Source organism: Pempheris klunzingeri, chromosome 12, assembly GCF_042242105.1.
Source record: "Pempheris klunzingeri isolate RE-2024b chromosome 12, fPemKlu1.hap1, whole genome shotgun sequence".
Lineage (NCBI taxonomy): Eukaryota > Metazoa > Chordata > Actinopteri > Acropomatiformes > Pempheridae > Pempheris > Pempheris klunzingeri.
The window spans coordinates 11,436,026-11,454,030 of NC_092023.1; the positions used below are offsets into that span (position 1 = coordinate 11,436,026).

At 39.1% G+C, this 18,005-nt stretch overlaps 2 protein-coding genes and 2 non-coding genes across 4 annotated transcripts; 3 read left to right on the forward strand and 1 right to left on the reverse strand.

Moving 5' to 3' along the window:
* The first annotated feature begins 2,940 nt into the window (after positions 1-2,940).
* On the forward strand, positions 2,941-9,008 carry LOC139210660 (myelin and lymphocyte protein-like). Its single transcript, XM_070840750.1, has 4 exons — positions 2,941-3,049; positions 7,744-7,908; positions 8,378-8,524; positions 8,725-9,008. Exons 1-4 carry the CDS (start codon positions 2,963-2,965, stop codon positions 8,797-8,799), a joined length of 474 nt encoding a protein of 157 aa, XP_070696851.1. The 5' UTR covers positions 2,941-2,962; the 3' UTR covers positions 8,800-9,008.
* A 2,651-nt stretch (positions 9,009-11,659) lies between these two features.
* Positions 11,660-16,478, forward strand: LOC139211211 (myelin and lymphocyte protein-like). Its single transcript, XM_070841493.1, has 4 exons — positions 11,660-11,794; positions 14,402-14,569; positions 14,744-14,866; positions 15,199-16,478. The coding sequence occupies exons 1-4, from the start codon at positions 11,702-11,704 to the stop codon at positions 15,271-15,273; spliced, it is 459 nt and encodes a 152-aa protein (XP_070697594.1). The 5' UTR covers positions 11,660-11,701; the 3' UTR covers positions 15,274-16,478.
* Positions 16,479-17,147: 669 nt separating this feature from the next.
* Positions 17,148-17,241, reverse strand: trnai-uau (transfer RNA isoleucine (anticodon UAU)). Its single transcript has 2 exons — positions 17,204-17,241; positions 17,148-17,183 (listed from the first exon to the last, which is right to left on the reverse strand). It is a non-coding gene; the product is annotated as a tRNA-Ile (tRNA).
* Positions 17,242-17,557: 316 nt separating this feature from the next.
* Positions 17,558-17,651, forward strand: trnai-uau (transfer RNA isoleucine (anticodon UAU)). The gene is made up of 2 exons: positions 17,558-17,595; positions 17,616-17,651. It is a non-coding gene; the product is annotated as a tRNA-Ile (tRNA).
* Positions 17,652-18,005: the final 354 nt, after the last annotated feature.

Consider the following 18,005-nt stretch of genomic DNA (forward strand, 5'->3'; position numbering starts at 1 on the left):
AGAAACCTCTAGAGCACAATGTCACATGCTTTATTGTTAGTATGAAATCTGTCAACACAACACTGATGTATGTTAAATAAACAATTAGATGGTTCAGTCCTTGCAGCGGACTTGTGTCCTTAAGCAATACCTTGAACCTCGAACTTTTCACTTATGAAAAACTCAAAAAAAAATTTAGTTTATTGTTCACAAAAGCAAACATAAGCTTCAATGTAGAGCCGGGTCATCACAACCTGTATGTCTAGTTGGAATCGCTCCAACAGTAGCTCGTTCTTAACATCCCACTGATTTCATTTCTGTCCCAACAGAGTCGGTGATCTCTGCGCGGCACAAAGCATAAAACTTTGTGATAAGCATCCAGCGGCAGAGATGAAATTTCAAACACGCGTGTGGATGTTGTTATTCATTTTGTGACAACGCTGCAGATTGATATTTAATTCAGACAGCAATAAAAAAAAAAAAACATTGTAGAGTCGTCCAACACAATAGGTTTTGAGTATTGTGGTGAATTTTAATCCCTCATCTTGGAAACCATCTCGCTGTGTTTGGCAGTTTGACCAGGTGACACACTCGGAGACAAAGAACACACACTGCGACATTTGACATCGTCTCTCACCAGCAATAAACAAAATCTAAATCCACTTTCATCTTAAATGGACCAGTTTGACATTTTGGGAAGTACATGCATCTGCTTTTATACTGAGATTTAGATGAGAAGACTGATGAGGGGTTATGTGCTGGACTGTTGCTTTTTTTGGGACCAGTAACTTCCTGCAGCCTGCAGAGACTGTAGTTTCAGGAAACTACAGGTGATGACTTAAAATCCCAACTGCTCACAACCCTTCTCTCTCTCTCTCTCTCTCTCTCTCTCTCTCTCTCTCTCTCTGTTTGCTCTTTGGCTTGCTCTCATGTTTCACTCCAAACCACTTACTCTACATGTTTGTCCCTCTTTGTCTTTCCTCGTCCTCCTCTTGCCGTCCTGATCTGTCATTCTTTCTTGCTCGGCCACATGTAAGTTCTACCTAAACAAACCAAACTCACCTTCCCTCTCTCTCTCCCTCTGTCCCTCCCTCCATTCATTTATTCAGCCTTGAAGTAAATCTAGCACAAATGATTAGTTACTTTGCAGGAATGTAGTTCGGTGGGTACCCATACAAACACATGCAGACACACATACTCAAAAATGAACATAAACTTCAGTTAAGTTGCTGAGATCAAAGCTCAGGCATGCAGCTTGGTGTTAAATGCTGTAATGAATAAATGAATGGATGGTAATATCCTGAAAAGGACTAAATATTCAATCCTCAAAGTTTTAAAATCCACAGCAGTACATAGTGTAGCACAAGGAAATTATCATTTATTCTAAATTCTAATAACCCTGAAGATAGAAAGACTGCTTTTATTACCAGCTGTCACTTTGTGAGTGTGTGTGTGTGTGTGTGTGTGTGTGTGTGTGTGTAAAATGTGGTCCTGGAGACACCTATTGTAGCAGGAACTACCACTGTGGGCAGATTTTGTCAACACGATTGCATCACAACCATTTCAATGCAGTCAAGAAACTTTCCAGGTGTGTAGTTAAGATTAAAATGAGACCCAAGTTCAGACTTCATTGGTCCCCCCAATGTGACCCGCTCCCAGGTCACACTGGTTTTAAGCGGCGGATCACTGTATCCCAGTTTCAATCAATCTTACAGCCCCCGACAGAAAACCGCCCACCTCTGAACCTGGTTCTGTTCGAGGTTTCTTCCACTTAAAGGGGAGTTTTTTACCTGATGCTGCTCATGTTGGGATTCTTGAATCCTAAATTTTGAATTCTTGAATCGTTGGATCTCTCTCTTAATTAAAGAATTTAGTCTAGACCTGCTCTTTTTGGAAAGCGTCTTGAGATAATGCTGTTATGAATTGACGCTATATGAATAAAGATTGATTGATTGATTCCACTACCACGGATCCAGCGCAATCTAAATAACATCCAGCCTTCATTATAACAACTAACAACAGCATCTTACAAGATCTAAGATAAGATAAGAGATAAGATCAACTTTATTAATCCTGAAGGAAATTACTTAAATCTACACATCTTGTCAAAAGACTTCTTCTTTAGATAGAGGAGATTGGAGCCAGCTTGTGAATTTTAACAAAATTTTAATCTTGCATGCAAGAGGAGCGTTCAACAGTGCAACAACACCATAGAGGTTACAGAGTAAAAGGCTCATCTGGTGAGCATCTACAGTTAGGTTTTATAATGGGCGTTGTGGGTGTAGTTCTCACACATCATGTGATCATCTACTGGCGTGAGAACTTCTTCTTGTCCTTGTAGATATGAGGCATCCCACCGTTGCAGAGCGCACCCTCGATTGCCACTCTGTCTGGCAATTCGTGAGCAAGTCCTTGGATGGCAATTCTCATAACACATCTACACATCCGTTATCAATGACCATCCCATTACATCCTTGATAAATCCAAAACATTATTTAGGAAGATGGTGCATTAAACCTTTATTTGGATGTCCATAATGAAATAGACCAATATCTAATCTAATCTAATGATTTCATTTGTTAACCATGACCACAGCAGCACCTGCAACTCCTTTTACAGCCCACGTGAACGCTGCATTAGTTGCTTCACAATCACTTTTTTGTGTGCATGTAAACGGGTCGCTGCCATTTATAGAGACACACACAAACAGTATAAACAAATGAGGGCAGACACAAACGCATAAAAACTGCACACACACACACACACACACACACACACACACACACACACACACCTGAGACATCCTCCCACTGCACAAACAAAGTCAAAAAGCACCTGTCAAACTGGTTGAGCAATGGATGGGTATGTGGAGTGGAAGAGAGGAGGTGCTGGAGAACAGGGAGGGGAATCTTCTTTAAAAGGAGATTAAAACGCATCTCATTTTAGAGGAAATCACACACATACACACACAGTGTTTTGGACTATGGCTTCCACCACCTCGGGTGATGTTCTGCCCTCAGGAGGCAGGATCTTCATCTCCTTTCCTGACGCGTTATTTATCCCTGAGTTTGTGAGTTTCTCATCTTATCATTTTGCTGTTTATGAGATTCCTCTTCTTCTTTTGCTCTTTTCTGTTTGAAACATTATCCCTCCGTCTTCACTCTGCTCACCCAAGTGAGTCGTAGACTCTCTCTTTAATCTGTTTCCTTCCTCTTCCACCCATTGTCCTCTATCATTCCTCGGGTCAGCATCATTTTTGATTTTAATCTTGTTTCCTTCACTCTCTATCTGCCTCCTCACCATTGCTCCCCTCGGGCAAGTCTCAGTTTCAGATAGGAATCTGTCTCATCTTGTTATGTTGGTCAGCAGGCATCAGTGTTTGATCAGTGGAGCCAACACAGAGGAGAGTGACCAGCAAACTGAGCGCAAAGACCAGATGGGTTGTTAGGTTTGCTCTGGTCTAAAAGTATACAAGGAGAAGCCGACACATCTAAACTGGTTTAATGAGAAAGTATTATTACCCAGAAATCTTGACAGCCAGCTGAGTTTATACTACACTGTTGGATTAAGTTGGAATAATTGTTCAATACCCCCAATTTTGTTAAAGCCTGAATACACAGTTTGCAAAGGTTAATTGTGGTTTAAGTTTCACTGTGATATGTTTGGAAGAGATATAGACTTTATTTATCAAGAATAAATCACATCGTCACAATCATTTCATGAGAAGAGGCAAAAAACATTTTATTCCAACTTTATGGGCAACAGTGTAATTTGTCCCCACTGGGCAAATTGTTTCTGGTGTAAAGCACATGTTGCCATGGCAACAGCAAGACAGCAACTTCATCATGTTGTCACAACAAAAAGCAAAATATCAAATTAAAAATCCAAAACGCCACACAACCTTTGGACACTGTAGTTTTTTAGCCGTGTGTTTAAACTACTCTGTTGGTCTACAGGAGGAATGTGATACAATTATTAATTAACAAAACATTAATTTACAATAATGTTACAACTTTCTACATTTTTACTACATTTTCTACAGTTTTAGGGTTTTTCTTTGTAGTTTTGCCATTCATAGCAGTTTGGAGAAGCATTTTAGAGTTATCTGTAATCCTTAAAACTACAATAAAGTGTTTAAATTTTAATATTCTAATAATTTTAATTAATCTAATCTAATCTGGGAATTTAATTCCCTTAAAATATATTCTGGACTGGAGTTGGAATACGAGAATTTCTCTACTTGTGTCAATTAAAGGTCAAAGTTTTACTGAAGGGATATAACATGTTTAGCTACTGTTTATAACAATTACAGACTGTATCTGCTGTTTCTTAACAGGGAACCTAAGATTAAATCTGTGTGACACAGGTGGAAAAAACAGCTGTAGTTGCAGAGGGAGGCGTAAATCTAAACCAACCACCATCTCATGTGGCTAACTTGCTGGCTTGGGTCTTTTTCCTTGCTTCTGGCCAACGTACCTTTTCTAGAAATAATCTGCTGCTCAGGTATGGAAATGTACAGGTGCCATTTTCTGCTGTGGTCAGAGTTGGCACGACAAATCGAAACCTTTACGGATATGAAAAGGGCAGGGAAGGGGAGGGGATTGGCAGCTTTTTATGGCTGCAGTTCAGTGTTAAATCAGAGACGGAATGAAACTGAATGATGGAGCAATTTTCAAACAAGAAAAGAGAGAGAGAGGGTGACACCAGCAAGGAGGACGCTGATAAAAATGTGGCATTTATGGCAACTTTTCATGTTTTGGATGTATTTTAGTTAATTCAGAGCATGCAAAGACAATCTAAATTATGCTAAAATACTGATGAAATCACACAGAAATCCCATCTTCCATCTGTGAGAAACGTGTGTAAAAAATAAATTCATGAATTAATGAAATGAACAAGACTCCAAACACCAGCAGTACATTATGTGCAAGTGTTGCTTCAGGTGGCAATGATTTCAAACAAACATTTAAAAATAAGCTGAGGTCATGTTGGTAATTGTAGGTCAACTGATTTAAAGGAATACTCCACTGAAAATCTTATCTCTTGACTGTAAAATCCTCACACCTTGAGGGCATGAAAAGAGGCTCCGACAAGGGAGACGGCAAACTGCAGTCAGATACTGAAAAGATGAAAAAGAGATTACTTTTTTTTTTCCCAAAATCAAAATATCCACAAAAGCAAACCACTCCAGCAGCAGCATGGTACACTAATCTATCTATTGACTGGTGATGTTTGAATCAACAGTGAGGAGGTGGATTATTTAGCAGGAGAGTGGTTTCAGATGTTTCTGGACATTTTGACACATTTTGAAATGTCTTTTTGCTGCAACTCTCTAAAAGATTTCAATACGCTGTGAATCCAGGCTGACTAAAGAAGCCATCTCCGTGATTGGATGGGAACAACCTGCAAACACATGGAGCCAAGCTACACGGAGGAGAAAATGTGATAACTTCAAAGACAGATTTTTAGTGGACGTTAAACAGGCTGCATGCCAATTCCCTTTTTACCTGGAATGGAATGGATACGAGTGGATAATGTCCCTCTATAGATATGTGTGATACGGAGCGGTGGAGATAAGGCTTATGCAATATTTGCTGATACCACTGCATGTGTTAGCTTAAAGTAGTGCTTGTGTGAAGTCATGCAGTGTTTTTACAGTAATGAACTGTGGTTTCAGAACTTTTTCTCACCTCTGCTTCTCTCAGCATGCTGGTTTTGAGCTCTATCGGGTGTTTGACTAATGCGGCTTCATCCCATCAAAGGTTTGAATTAAACCGAGACATAAAATGATTTGTTACAGGCTGAGGCGTTACATTTTTCAGTTTCATCACTTAATGTGATATCACCAATTTGACCTGCTGTCATAAAATGACAGAGAATGTAGGTACCCTGTCTTTACAGGCAATTTAGGATTTTTTTTCTCTTTAAGAGCTATTTGACCACAGTTGGATGTTTTGGAGGGGGTAAAATACCTTACATATGCCACTTCAAAAGTAATGAAACTATCACTTAAATAAAACAGTGTTTTCTGCATTATATGAAGACAGATTTTTTTTGTTATGCTGAAACATGCATATTTCAAAGTGAGATCAGCGTTATTTCTTACATAAAATAGTGTATTAATCATATGAAAAGGAAGTATTTTTACTTCCAATCAAGATTACATAGTTTACAAAATAAAATACTTCTCTATCAGATAATTGTGCATGAAAATCAGCTGTCAGTGTGAGCGTCATATAGCTTCAGTGAAGCGCTGGAACGGGTGATATTGTCATACAGAAAGGCAACATGTTTAACTTGATTAAATACATACATCAGCATGGAGAAATATTTGAACTACCTGCAGATGTATTGTTCAATTCAGGGCATGGCACATTCTTTACATGTGGCCAGAGTGAATGTTCGCTGTTGAGCAAAAAAAAAAAAAAAAAAAGAAAGCTACAGCTACATTATGAATAGACTGTCCTGGCTTTGAACTTGATGTGTTTACACAGCTGAGGGAAACCTGCATTCACTGCATTTGTGAGACTATTAACCACAAAATGGTTACATTTCCAAAATGATTGTTGGATATCGGCTGGTTAAAGTGACTGAGGGCGTGGAGTTAGATTCCACAGCAGTCAACCAAGCTCTCCTCCTGCACACCTGATACTTGAGGGCTTAATGCTGAGTGACTGAGCTGCAGAAACACCTTAACTGTCCAACTAGAGAAAATGAAAGCTTGGACACAAAAGCTTCTTTTCACAGCAGACATTCCCACTTGTCATTGTAAGGAAAGCACAGGTGGTACTGACAACATTTATAATGGCTCTGCTCAACTTAAGGGTCTCAGTAAGCTGTGACGGTCCACAAAAAAAGGCCAATCACAGGCACAAAAGAGAAAGTCTTAATGCACAATAAGAATTAAAGGGAACTAAAAGAAAAATGGCTTTCCTGTACACAGTATCTACACTAAAGCATTTCAAAGTGCGTCTTATCAGGAAACAAATGTTGGAGGTTCATGTTCTATCTAAATACCAAAGACTCTTTCAAGCAGAATGTTTGTCAAAGGAGGAGAGAGAAAGACTGTAAGTACACTCAAGAGTGGCAACACTATGTCTGTGTGTGTGTGTGTGTTTTCAAATGGTTGTCCTTATGGCTGACCCTTATTCTAAAGGGGCACTGGAGGAGCTCTCTCTATAATGTGAAAATTAGCCAATGAGCTTGGAGACTACACATTTATAACAGAAAGTGGAGCTGCATTATGGGAAGTGTGGGATTCAACTTTTTCTTTTTTTTTTTTTTTTTTGTAAAACTGTCTCTTGCAAGTCCCCTAACTCCCCTAAATGTAATGCTAATTCATTTTTCTAATAACAATCCATCAAATGACAATGTGACAGGTGTCACTAGCTTTATGGAGCTTTATAGTAGAGCTACAACAATTAGTACATTGTTGGAGTAGTTGTCCACCGATAAATTAATGGCCAAATATTTTGATAATCAATTCATCATCTTTAGTAATTTTGAAGAAAAAAAATCTCTTATTTGATTCTTTAATTCTCTGTGACGGTAAACTGAATTTCTTTGAGTTGAGACATTTGAGGACATTACCTTGGGCTTTGGGAAACACTGACCAACATTAATTGCCACTTTCTGACATTTCAAATATCAAACAATGAATTAATTAATCAATCCAGAAAATGATTGATAGATTAATCAATTTTGAAAATAATCGTTGGCTATTTCCCCTCACTTCTCTCTCCCCACTCCCTCCCACCCCTGCAGATTTTTGGAGGTTTGGTGTGGATCCTGGTGGCATCGACTCATGTCATTCCACAAAACCCTCTGGGCTGGGTGATGTTCGTGTCCGTCTTCTGCTTCGTGGTGACAACGCTCTGGTTCTTCATTTTCCTCTGCGGAGCCAATCAGAGCAGCATCTGGCCCTCCCTGGTTAGACATACCCATCAATGGTTAACAGTGGATAGACAGATGGATAGATAGATAGATAGATAGATAGATAGATAGATAGATAGATAGATAGATAGATAGATAGATAGATAGATAGATAGATAGATAGATAGATAGATAGATAGATAGTCTCATGTTGAATGCTTGAGGTTAGGGCTCTGTACATTGTCTTCCACACCAAAACTGTTATGTATGCATGCAGGGGTGTCCACATACTTTTGGATATGTTGTGTAAATAGAAAAATAAATGCAGAAAGAAAGAAAGAAAAAAAAAAACGACTGACCGACAAACAGAAAGGTAGAGCCAGTATTCCAGCAAACGTTACCAGAAACAACGTAATGTTTACCAAAGACATCAGTTAGTCCTCATGCTGGAAGTCTTTCTGCCCACTTGTCTTTTCTGTCCCACCCTCACTAACTCCCCCTCCTCCCCCCGTCCCTCTGCCTGCAGGATGTGGGTTATCATTTTTTGGCGGTGCTTTTCTACCTCAGCGCTTCGGTGGATCTGGCGTTTGTAACCATACAGGCAGCTTCATTTCTGAAACTAGATCCTTCTGCTGATATACTCAAAGTGTACCGACTGGACATTTCTGCAGTGGTATGTTAAACACACATACACACACACACACACACACACACACACACACACACACACACACACACACAGATCCTACCAATTTGACTAAGAGGATTGAGGGTATAATCTCATTTTGCAGCCCTAATGCAATCATCTGTGGATATTCAAATCAAAATGCATCTTTGTGTCTCTCTGCCTTGTGTGTCTGTGTGTGTTTTCAGGTGATGTCCTATGTGGCCACTTTTTTCTACTTCCTCCATGCCATTTTCTCAGCCATCAGATGGAAAAGTTCCTAATAAATCAAAACACCGACCCAGCAACAAACCAAGAACAAGAAGACCAAAAAGAAAAGAAAAGAAGTAACCAGCTGACCTGTCATTTGTTTTTTTTTTACTTTTTTCAATTTAGATTCTAGTAATTTGCTTTTAAACGGAAGTCACAAATCATGAATGAATGAGTGGAAAAACAAACACGTTATTAATAAATTACTTTTTCATTGGTTTGATTTGTGAGGCAGGCCTGCAAATTATTGACCCACAATTTACTCTTTTCTTAATCAAAGAGGCTGCAAGTGAAATGAAGCTGATGAAGTTAAATTTTGTTTGTCAGAAAGAAATGTTGTGTAAGGAAGGTGGAGGAGTGTAAATAACTAATGAAACCACAGACGGAATTAAATATTTAGGGGCAGGTATTATGATATCTAAGATACATTTCTGAGGACATCCAAAAAATTTGTTTGTGCTTTATTTCTAATTGTGAGGTAGAAAGTAGTTCCCATAAAAGTTGATCTTGATGCTTTTTCTGAAGACTGTGACTGTGATAATGTTGCTGAATTTTTCAATGCTAAGATTTTAATGCTGTGAGTGCCACAAAAGTAATCTCTATTGTATTGAAGGCAGATTTTTAAGAGCTTTATCTCAAAACCTGGACAAATAAAACAAAAAACTATCTTTTAGTCACATTTTAAAGGTTAATTGAAAACAGCCAAGGCTGAAATACCCCTTATTTCAGTCCCTATTGTAACTTAATAACTAACACTAACTAACTAACTAATACTAGATCCTACACTTCCCATAATGCAACTTTCATTAGGCCATCCCTGGAAAACTCCACACCCACAGTTTTAGCACCTGATAGGGAACTAGATAAAATAGCAAATTTGTTTGCTGTTAAACTACAGAGCACAGAAGAAGACAGTGGTCTATCATCACTCAGCAGAGTGTAATTAAGGTGTCAGTGGTGACTTCATTCTGCAGGTAGAACGATGAATGACCTGAAAATGTGGTACTAAATTCGACTTCTTCACTGAAGTGAAAAAGTACATGCTCATGAAATCAGTTTTGATGTTGGGAAGGTGTGCAATGATGCAAAATAATAAAACAAAAGTGATAATTCTCCACAAATGCACAAAAAGGAGTAGAGATTATAGACACATCTGTATAGTATAGTGAATAAAAGTAAGAAGTTGTGATATAAATATAAATATAAATACTCAAGTGAAGTACAGACACCTGAAAACTCAACTAAGTACAGTAAGAGAGGATTGGTACTTACAGAGTGATAATTAATACCAGAAATTTGACATTGGCTTGCAGTGAATATTTCTACAAATCAAAGAGACATTAAAGCATTTCACACTCACCAGCAGAGCTTTGTGGAAATGTATATAGCTCATTCATCCTTGAGGCTCGTACCATTCAAAACCTGAAACCTTCCACACCCAAAAGACTGATTGGAGAGAGGAATGCCCTTTATTTCCTACATTTTTTCTCCACGTTTACAAAAAATGATTGATATAAACGCTTGAATATAAGTCAATAATGATTTTTCCCCCTTGACCATCGCAAGTCTTTTCATTCAATTTTAACACAATAGCTTAAGTGTTACCTTTTCTTTCTTGAAAGGCTCGTTTTTGATGTATGGAAGGATGTTTCAACATGATCTATTGTTTGCATTTGTGTAAGAAACTTAAGACAAATTTGAGGATGTAAACATTTCAGTGATTTCACTTTACAGGTATTTTTGGAATCTATGACGTGAAATAAATTAACTGGAACTACAAACTACGTGGTGGCTTGTGTGTTTGTTCAAACAAAGTCGAGGTGAGACAATCAACACATTCCCACAATTTCAGCATTACCTTTCTGCTCCGTGGAGAGATTATGTGAAAACATTAGCTAATGATTACAGTTGGCTTCAGCCATTTCAAAAGTTGTGTCTCTCCATTTTATATTAGATTTCATTTACATCACAGAATAAAAAGGTCGTGTAAGGCCAAAGAACAAATTTTGAATTTTAAGATACTTTTATGTGTAAAACTAAAGAACTCTAATCTTTTCCTGAGCGACAGTAGACTGAATGATGTGGAGCCTTTAAGACATGTGAAGGGTTAATGAACCTGCAGAATGGGTTATTGTCTCACCTGACTTAACCTGCAGTGTGTTATCAGGTAAGTGGTGTCAGTATTACACTGCCCCGGGATACAAGTTAAATCTACCTACATGTATTTGGTGGTTTGGTTTTGGCCGATATACCTTATTCTACATAATTTGTTACGTTTGGAAAATCTAGGATTTTGGCCAGAATTTAAATCAGCATTTACTGATTTTATGGCCACTTGGGGGCAGCAGAGCAAACCATAAATAAAACTACAACATATTGTCCCTTTAGTACGTTGGCATTGCTAACATGTTAGTGAACAGACTCATTTTAATTTGCTTATTTACACAACATTAACATTGGCGTCTTCCTTTCCTTGGAGCCAGTGCAAGTCCTCCTGTGTACAGTACAAATACAGGCTGCAGGCACTCAGCTAACACAGTGAAAGGGTCATAAAGTTTGTATAGCCTAAAACTCAGTGAGGTGTTTTTTTTCTTAGCATCAACAATGCAGGCATTTGAACCGTAGCTGTGGGGCACAGAATTCCTCTTCTGGTTGTTTCAAAATCCTCTCATTGGTCACCAGCTTGCATTAACCACCATTGGCCTTAGGTGCTGTGAGACAAAGGGTGTGTCTGGTTTGTACCAGTGCAAGGAGCTGCTGTGGGAAGGGATCGCTCACCCACAATAGCAGAACGGGTTTGTCTGCTAACTTAGCTTTGCTATAAGAGTCAGTAACACCTGCTGCTGCTCCGTTAGTTGAGAGGAGAGCCCAGGTTGCTCGCTGCTGACTCGGCACAAGCAGAAGGCACAGGCAGAGATGGCTGCAACTACTGCTCAGCCTATGGGGAGCCTGCCCAGCGGACTGGGGATATGCACCACGGCCCCGGATATATTTTACCTGCCTGAACTGGTGAGTGGACAGTGACAGAGGACAAGAGCGGCTGATCTCGGAGGGATTCTTTCCATTGTGGATCAATTGGTGATGGTTTAGTTTTAGTTTAGTTTTTATTTTGATGAAACTGATTTTAAGTATATGAAATATAACAAATGAAATGAAAAGGAATGAAACAAACAATGCACCTATTTTGTTCAAATTGTTCCTAGATCCGAGTCTGGTCCTGGTTATTCTTCAAATAAATATGTATTATATAGTTAAAGATTGATTAGAAAGTCTTTGATTTAAAAAAACGTAAAATTTTGTTTTTTGTGCATTTTGGAGCGATGGGATGAGGTGAAACAGACTCCTCATATGGGAGGAGCACCTTCATCTTTTCACATCTCACATTTCACTCATACTGTATCTGCGCTACTAATCTAAGAAAGAATGCGGCCAACTCTTCTTCTGCCTGAACGAAGACAAAAGATAGAGACTGCTCATATAATGGCCAAGAGGAAGGCGTTTGTGTCTAACAAGTAGACTCAAATATATTCAAGGCTGTTTTTTTTTTTTATCCAGGAAGGAATTGTGATGGTGGGCAAGTTGTTCCACAGCAAGAAGGTTATGGGTTTGAACCTGCTGGCCTGCAAAATGCGGTTTGCAGTTTGAACGTGGGGTCTTTCTGTGTGGAGTTTGCGTGTTCTCCCCCTGCTTGTGTGGCTTTTCTCAGGGCACTCAGGCTTCCTCCCACAGTCCAAAGACATGCAGGTTAATTGGTGACTCTAAATTGCCCGTAGGCGTGAGTGTTAGCATGAATGGTTGTCTGTCTCTATGTGTCGGCCCTGTGAATGACTGGCGAGTGCTCCAGGGTGTACCCCACCTCTCGCCCAGTGTTGGCTGGGATTGGCTCCATCCCCCTAAGCGACCCTTAAGGATAAGCGGTATAGTTAATGGATGGATGGTGACGAGGATACACTAATGTACTGCTTCATCTGTGCAGCAAGCCACGCTTCCACTCAGATCGGCATGAAAACAGGCAACAAATCTGCACACGGTGAAATGGCTAAATTCATCTGTAAGGATTTTTTAAAAGGTTATTCTGCACACCACAGTGTGTGAACAAGTTCAGATATCAGCTGAATTGAGACAGAAGATGAGGTGTCAAATGTCAAATGCATTGTCTTGTTTTGCATATCACTGTGCATGCAGATCTCTATGTTTCAAAGGGCAGTAGGACCACAGCCTCTTCTGTTGGCCACTGGCTGGATGTCTAAAACTATTGCATCTGCTTAAGAAAGTAAAAAAATTAAGAAGTGAATCTAAATCTGCTGTTTTCAATGTAAGCAATCATATTTTAATTTATCACATTGTCTTTCAATCATGATTTGGAGAAGAAGTGAAATGATCTCCACTTTATTACAGAAGTTTGTCTTAGGAAAAAGAGAGTTCAATCTACTGAATTAGTTCATATTTTTCTGCACTGATTTGATGCTGAATAGTTCAGGTGTGCAGTATTCTCCTGGTATGACTTTTATCTGTGACTAGCATACAAACTCTATTTGTCATATTTGAAATAGGAATCCGTGCTTATCATGTTCTGTACCGATGTTGGGTCAGTGGTCTGAATCAATGATGACTTGTGGTTAAATTGTCAAAAAGGCTTTTTAAAATGAAGCTGCGGTCAGATGTGGATCACAGAGTAAATTTTTGTGCATTTTAGACACCTGAGACAACAGTTGGGTATGACGCAGTACAACACTGTGAATTCCAAAGAGTTTAGACGGATGTGGTTAACACTTTATCTACAGTAACGTGGCAGACTAAACACCACCCACACTGTGCAGAGAGGCATATAGACAGTAAAGTGTTTGCTTTTCATGACTTTACTTTCACATTTCCTGGTTTTGATCAACATAGAATTTTGATTTTATACTTTTGCTTTGATCTTTGTAAGCTTCTACTATTAATAACCAATAATATCTGATCCATGTGTCACTGCAAATCAGCCTGGATCCGCTTAATGTTTAATAAATAATACAGGTAGGTCAGAGGTCATTTGGGAAGAAAACAGCCTGCCTAAGGAGCAGAAACTAGCAGTATCAAAAGTATAATTTCTGCTGGAGGTAGGATTTCATGTCTTCAGGCAATTACTCCACAGCAAAAAATTTTCATTTCAGACAGATTGCAGGATTCAGGATTATTGTAGCTGCTGTCACAGTGGGAGAATGACAAGGAGAGATTAAAGATGGACAAATAGAACTATGAAGAAAAGAGCATTAACAGGTAATTAGTTTCTAAAATATTGTTTATACTTTGTTTTAATATATCTGGTGTACCAGGATGGTGAAATTTGGTTTGAATGATCAACGGCTAAAAACAGAGAGTTCAGGCAAATACAGTAAATATCTGAGTCTGAAATTTTGCTTTGTACACTTTGATGATTCTCTTATCAACCGTAGATAATCTCATGAAGTGGACTTGAAATGTTTTAACAACTGTCGGAAACATTGCCATGATGGTTCAGATGTCCATGCACACCTCATTAATGTTGGTAGCTTTAAGGTCACTCTAGCACAAAGAAATATCCTAAATCTCACAAACCAGAACAACCATCTGTCCAATCCATGTCCATCTTTGCAGGTGTTTGGGGGTTTAGTGTGGATCCTGGTGGCGTCGACCCACGTGGACCCACCGAACCCTCTGGGCTGGGTGATGTTTGTCTCTGTCTTCTGCTTCGTCATGACCTTCCTCTGGATGATCATCTTTGCTGCTGGAGGGCACAAGAACAACTCTGGCTGGGCTGCTGCTGTAAGACCTGAGAGAGAGAGAGAGAGAGAGAGAGAGAGAGAGAGAGAGAGAGAGAGAGAGAGAGAGAGAGAGAGAGAGACCGATCAGAATAAAAAAAAGAATGAATGAAATAAAAGTGAGACACAGAGGGTTGTTTGCATGTTGTAACATAAGTTAATCTTAATGTGTGTCCAGGACTTTGCTTACCACGGCCTGGCAGCGTTCTTCTTCCTCAGTGCGGGGGTGGATTTGGCTTACATCACCTTCTCTAAGAGAACAGGAGAATTAAGAATATACCAGATTGACATCGCTGCTGTGGTGAGAACTGATCTGAGGACAGAATATTAACGGCTGTTCATGTGAACAATATTTACTGGATAATGACAAGCAGCTATAGTAACTAGAGCGTGATGTTCTGTACATTTATGACTTGTTTTTTCTTTGAAAAATGGTTCACATCAAACTGCTGACATGCCAAATACACAAGGTTACTCCCAACCATTAACCACTACTACTCCGTTAATAAACACCAAACTAAAGCACATCATAAAATAACTACTGAGGAATATTAAACAACAGACTGATCCTCAGACAAGTTTTTCCTTTAAGCCTGTGCTCTGTGTTTATTTGTGTGTGTGTGTGTGTGGCAGGTGTTCGCCTACGTGGCCACACTCCTCTACTTCATCCACACTATCCTCTCCGCCATCCGATGGAAGAACTTCTGAAGAGTGACGCTGAATCACAGACCTGCATGTCCAGGAAGAACTGTACAACGTGTGTGTGTGTGAAAGAGAGAGAGAGAGAGAGAGAGAGAGAGAGAGAGCGAGAAAGAGAACAAGTGTGTGTTGGTACATGTGTACCGCAGGATTACCCACAAGTGACAACCTGGTGAAGGTTTTAAACCTCATTTTGGGACATTTAATGATGTAAAGTGGAGGTGGAGCGGGGAGGGAGATCGGCGAAGAAGCGGCTTAGAAATTTGAAGCCATGCAGTAAAAAGGACATAATGAAAAAAAGTGTCGTCATATGGTCTTGATCATTTTGTTACAATGTGAAAATTAGGATTGGATTTTTCTTGAAACCACTGATCATTTATTATGTTAGTCTTTCTAGAGAACCAAGGAATATAGTGTGAATGGGATTATGGAATATACAATTTCATGTTTCTTCATATTATCATCCATGTGCAGGCCATGTTGAGCCTTCTAAACTAAGCTAAGCTAACGGGCTGCTGGCTGTAGCTTCAGATCGAACAGACAGACATGAGAGTGGTATCACTCTTCTCATCGAGCCTCTGGCAAGAGGCCAAAACATGCATTTCCCAAAATGTCAAACAATTTTGCTTTAAAGGGGCAGTCCACCAAAATAACCAAACACAAAACATGCAGATAGATTTATACATTCCTGGGTTTTCGTACATGTGTGGATTATGTGGAAAGAACATCTGCTGTTGGATTCTTAAACATGTCATTGAGCACCATAGATGCAATTCCATTTCCCTCTATTATATTGCTGTGGTGGCAGACATGTGAAAAGTGGACATCTCAAATCTCTGGAAAAAAAAAAAAAAAATCAAAACAAAAAATCTAAACTATGTGCAGTGGTAACAAGTGGGTGAGGAATATCTTTCTTTTTTGATTTGGGTGATTTATATGATATAAATGAAATTTAAAACCTTTTTTGGAACCTGTATTACACGGTATGTTCGTAAATCCAAACAGTTGCCTCTAAAGAGTAAGTTACAAAATGCTTCTCAGTGATTATTAGATAAGATTTTTTCTCCAAGAACCCCTTTGTCATAAGGAATTAATGCCAACAAATCATCAGTACTTAAAGGATGGTGACGTGTATTTTTTTAGACCTCTGGCTGAAAGTTGTATAGTTTTGCCATTTTTGTATTCTCAAGATTAAAACAAGATGTAGATGGAAACATGAGTCCTTGCTTTATTAGTTCCACTTCCCCCTTGAAACGTTTGAACAAACTCATTCCAAACTGATCCACTTATTTTTAGTTTCCATTGCAGCCCATCAGATGTGAAGCTTTAGTTCAGACACTTAACTTAACTGCTGTAGCCTGCGGCGTCATTGCTAGTCTCGTCACACACATAACCAAGTAAATATTTACCAATTTCTATTCATTGTTCAAAGTTGAAAGCAGGATAACAGTCCTGGAACTGATACAGTAGCAGGTTAATGCAGGTTGTCATAGTTCTCACAGAATGAATCCTTCTAAATTTGACATTTCTCTGACTTTTTCTGTCTCGCCACAGTGAGGTTGACGGTTTTGGCTTTTAGTTAAATATCTCAACAACTATTCGATGCATTGACATGACATTTGGTACCAATATTCATGGTGCCCAGAGAATGACTTTGGTGACTGATGTGAAAAATATACTGATTCCCTGTTAAATGTAGTGAAATTGAATTATAGTGGAATAGAAGTACCTCAAACTTAAGTATGGTATATGACAAGATATACTTTTCAGCATTGATCTTTGTAAAGACATGTTCTATGTATTCATCTGTCTGATGAATAGTTAAAACAGCATGTGTGATGAGCAGCACAGGTGATATAAATACACAGGTCAGTGTACTAACATGCTCCAGGTGAGGCTCGAACTCACAACCTCGGCATTGCTCCACAGCGTACTGTCTTATAAGTACCGCGCGCTGACCGATTGCGCCACTGGAGCTGAAAGCTTCAGAGAGATGAACACGTAGCTGAGCGCAGTATCTGTGCAGCGCTTCTGCAATGACACACTCATGCTTGAGCATCAAAGTGACAAAAATAGTAGGTAGAGGAACATTTGTAGATCTGCAGTCCAGGTATATATATTGATCTTATTCCAGATGTTGTCAGTGTTGATGTACATTTGTTTGTGATGTCTGACTTTGAAGTGGGTGCAAAGAACACATCCAAAATTGCCTGTCTATCTGTAGCATTTCTGCTAAAAATGTGTTCACAGCTTTGATAAACTATTATATATATTGAACAAAGACATCACACAGGCTCCAGTGGCGCAATCGGTCAGCGCGCGGTACTTATAAGACAGTACGCTGTGGAGCAATGCCGAGGTTGTGAGTTCGAGCCTCACCTGGAGCATTTGGTTGTACATTATTACTTGCATTTCTAAACTTGGTGCTGCTGGCTGCATGTGTTGTAGAAACATATCCAGGGTGTTAAAACTGGCATCACTCAGCTCATTGTGTCCATCAACAGTGAAAACAAACGCTGACGTAATGAGATGCATTAATGTAAATAAGTTCAATGCCCAATGCTTTGTAACTGTTCCTTTAAAACAGGCACAAAAAAAGCTGTAAAAGATACTTTTCAGCCTCCTGAAGGATTTAACTTCAGTGACTCAATTCATTATTTCTCCACACAAGCAGTAGCTTAGCTGTGGAGTTCATGTGGTCAGGGGAAAAAAAAAAATCACTTTTGATGAATAAAGCTGCA

What these genes read in the sequence shown, in the direction of transcription:
- LOC139210660 (XM_070840750.1), top strand. Translation starts at nt 2,963, where the DNA reads ATGGCTTCCACCACCTCGGGTGATGTTCTGCCCTCAGGAGGCAGGATC. An exon ending in CGTTATTTATCCCTGAGTTT is followed by an intron (nt 3,050 to 7,743) that starts GTGAGTTTCTCA and finishes CCACCCCTGCAG; the next exon opens with ATTTTTGGAGGTTTGGTGTG. An exon ending in GACTGGACATTTCTGCAGTG is followed by an intron (nt 8,525 to 8,724) that starts GTATGTTAAACA and finishes GTGTGTTTTCAG; the next exon opens with GTGATGTCCTATGTGGCCAC.
- LOC139211211 (XM_070841493.1), top strand. Translation starts at nt 11,702, where the DNA reads ATGGCTGCAACTACTGCTCAGCCTATGGGGAGCCTGCCCAGCGGACTG. An exon ending in TATTTTACCTGCCTGAACTG is followed by an intron (nt 11,795 to 14,401) that starts GTGAGTGGACAG and finishes CCATCTTTGCAG; the next exon opens with GTGTTTGGGGGTTTAGTGTG. An exon ending in AGATTGACATCGCTGCTGTG is followed by an intron (nt 14,867 to 15,198) that starts GTGAGAACTGAT and finishes TGTGTGTGGCAG; the next exon opens with GTGTTCGCCTACGTGGCCAC.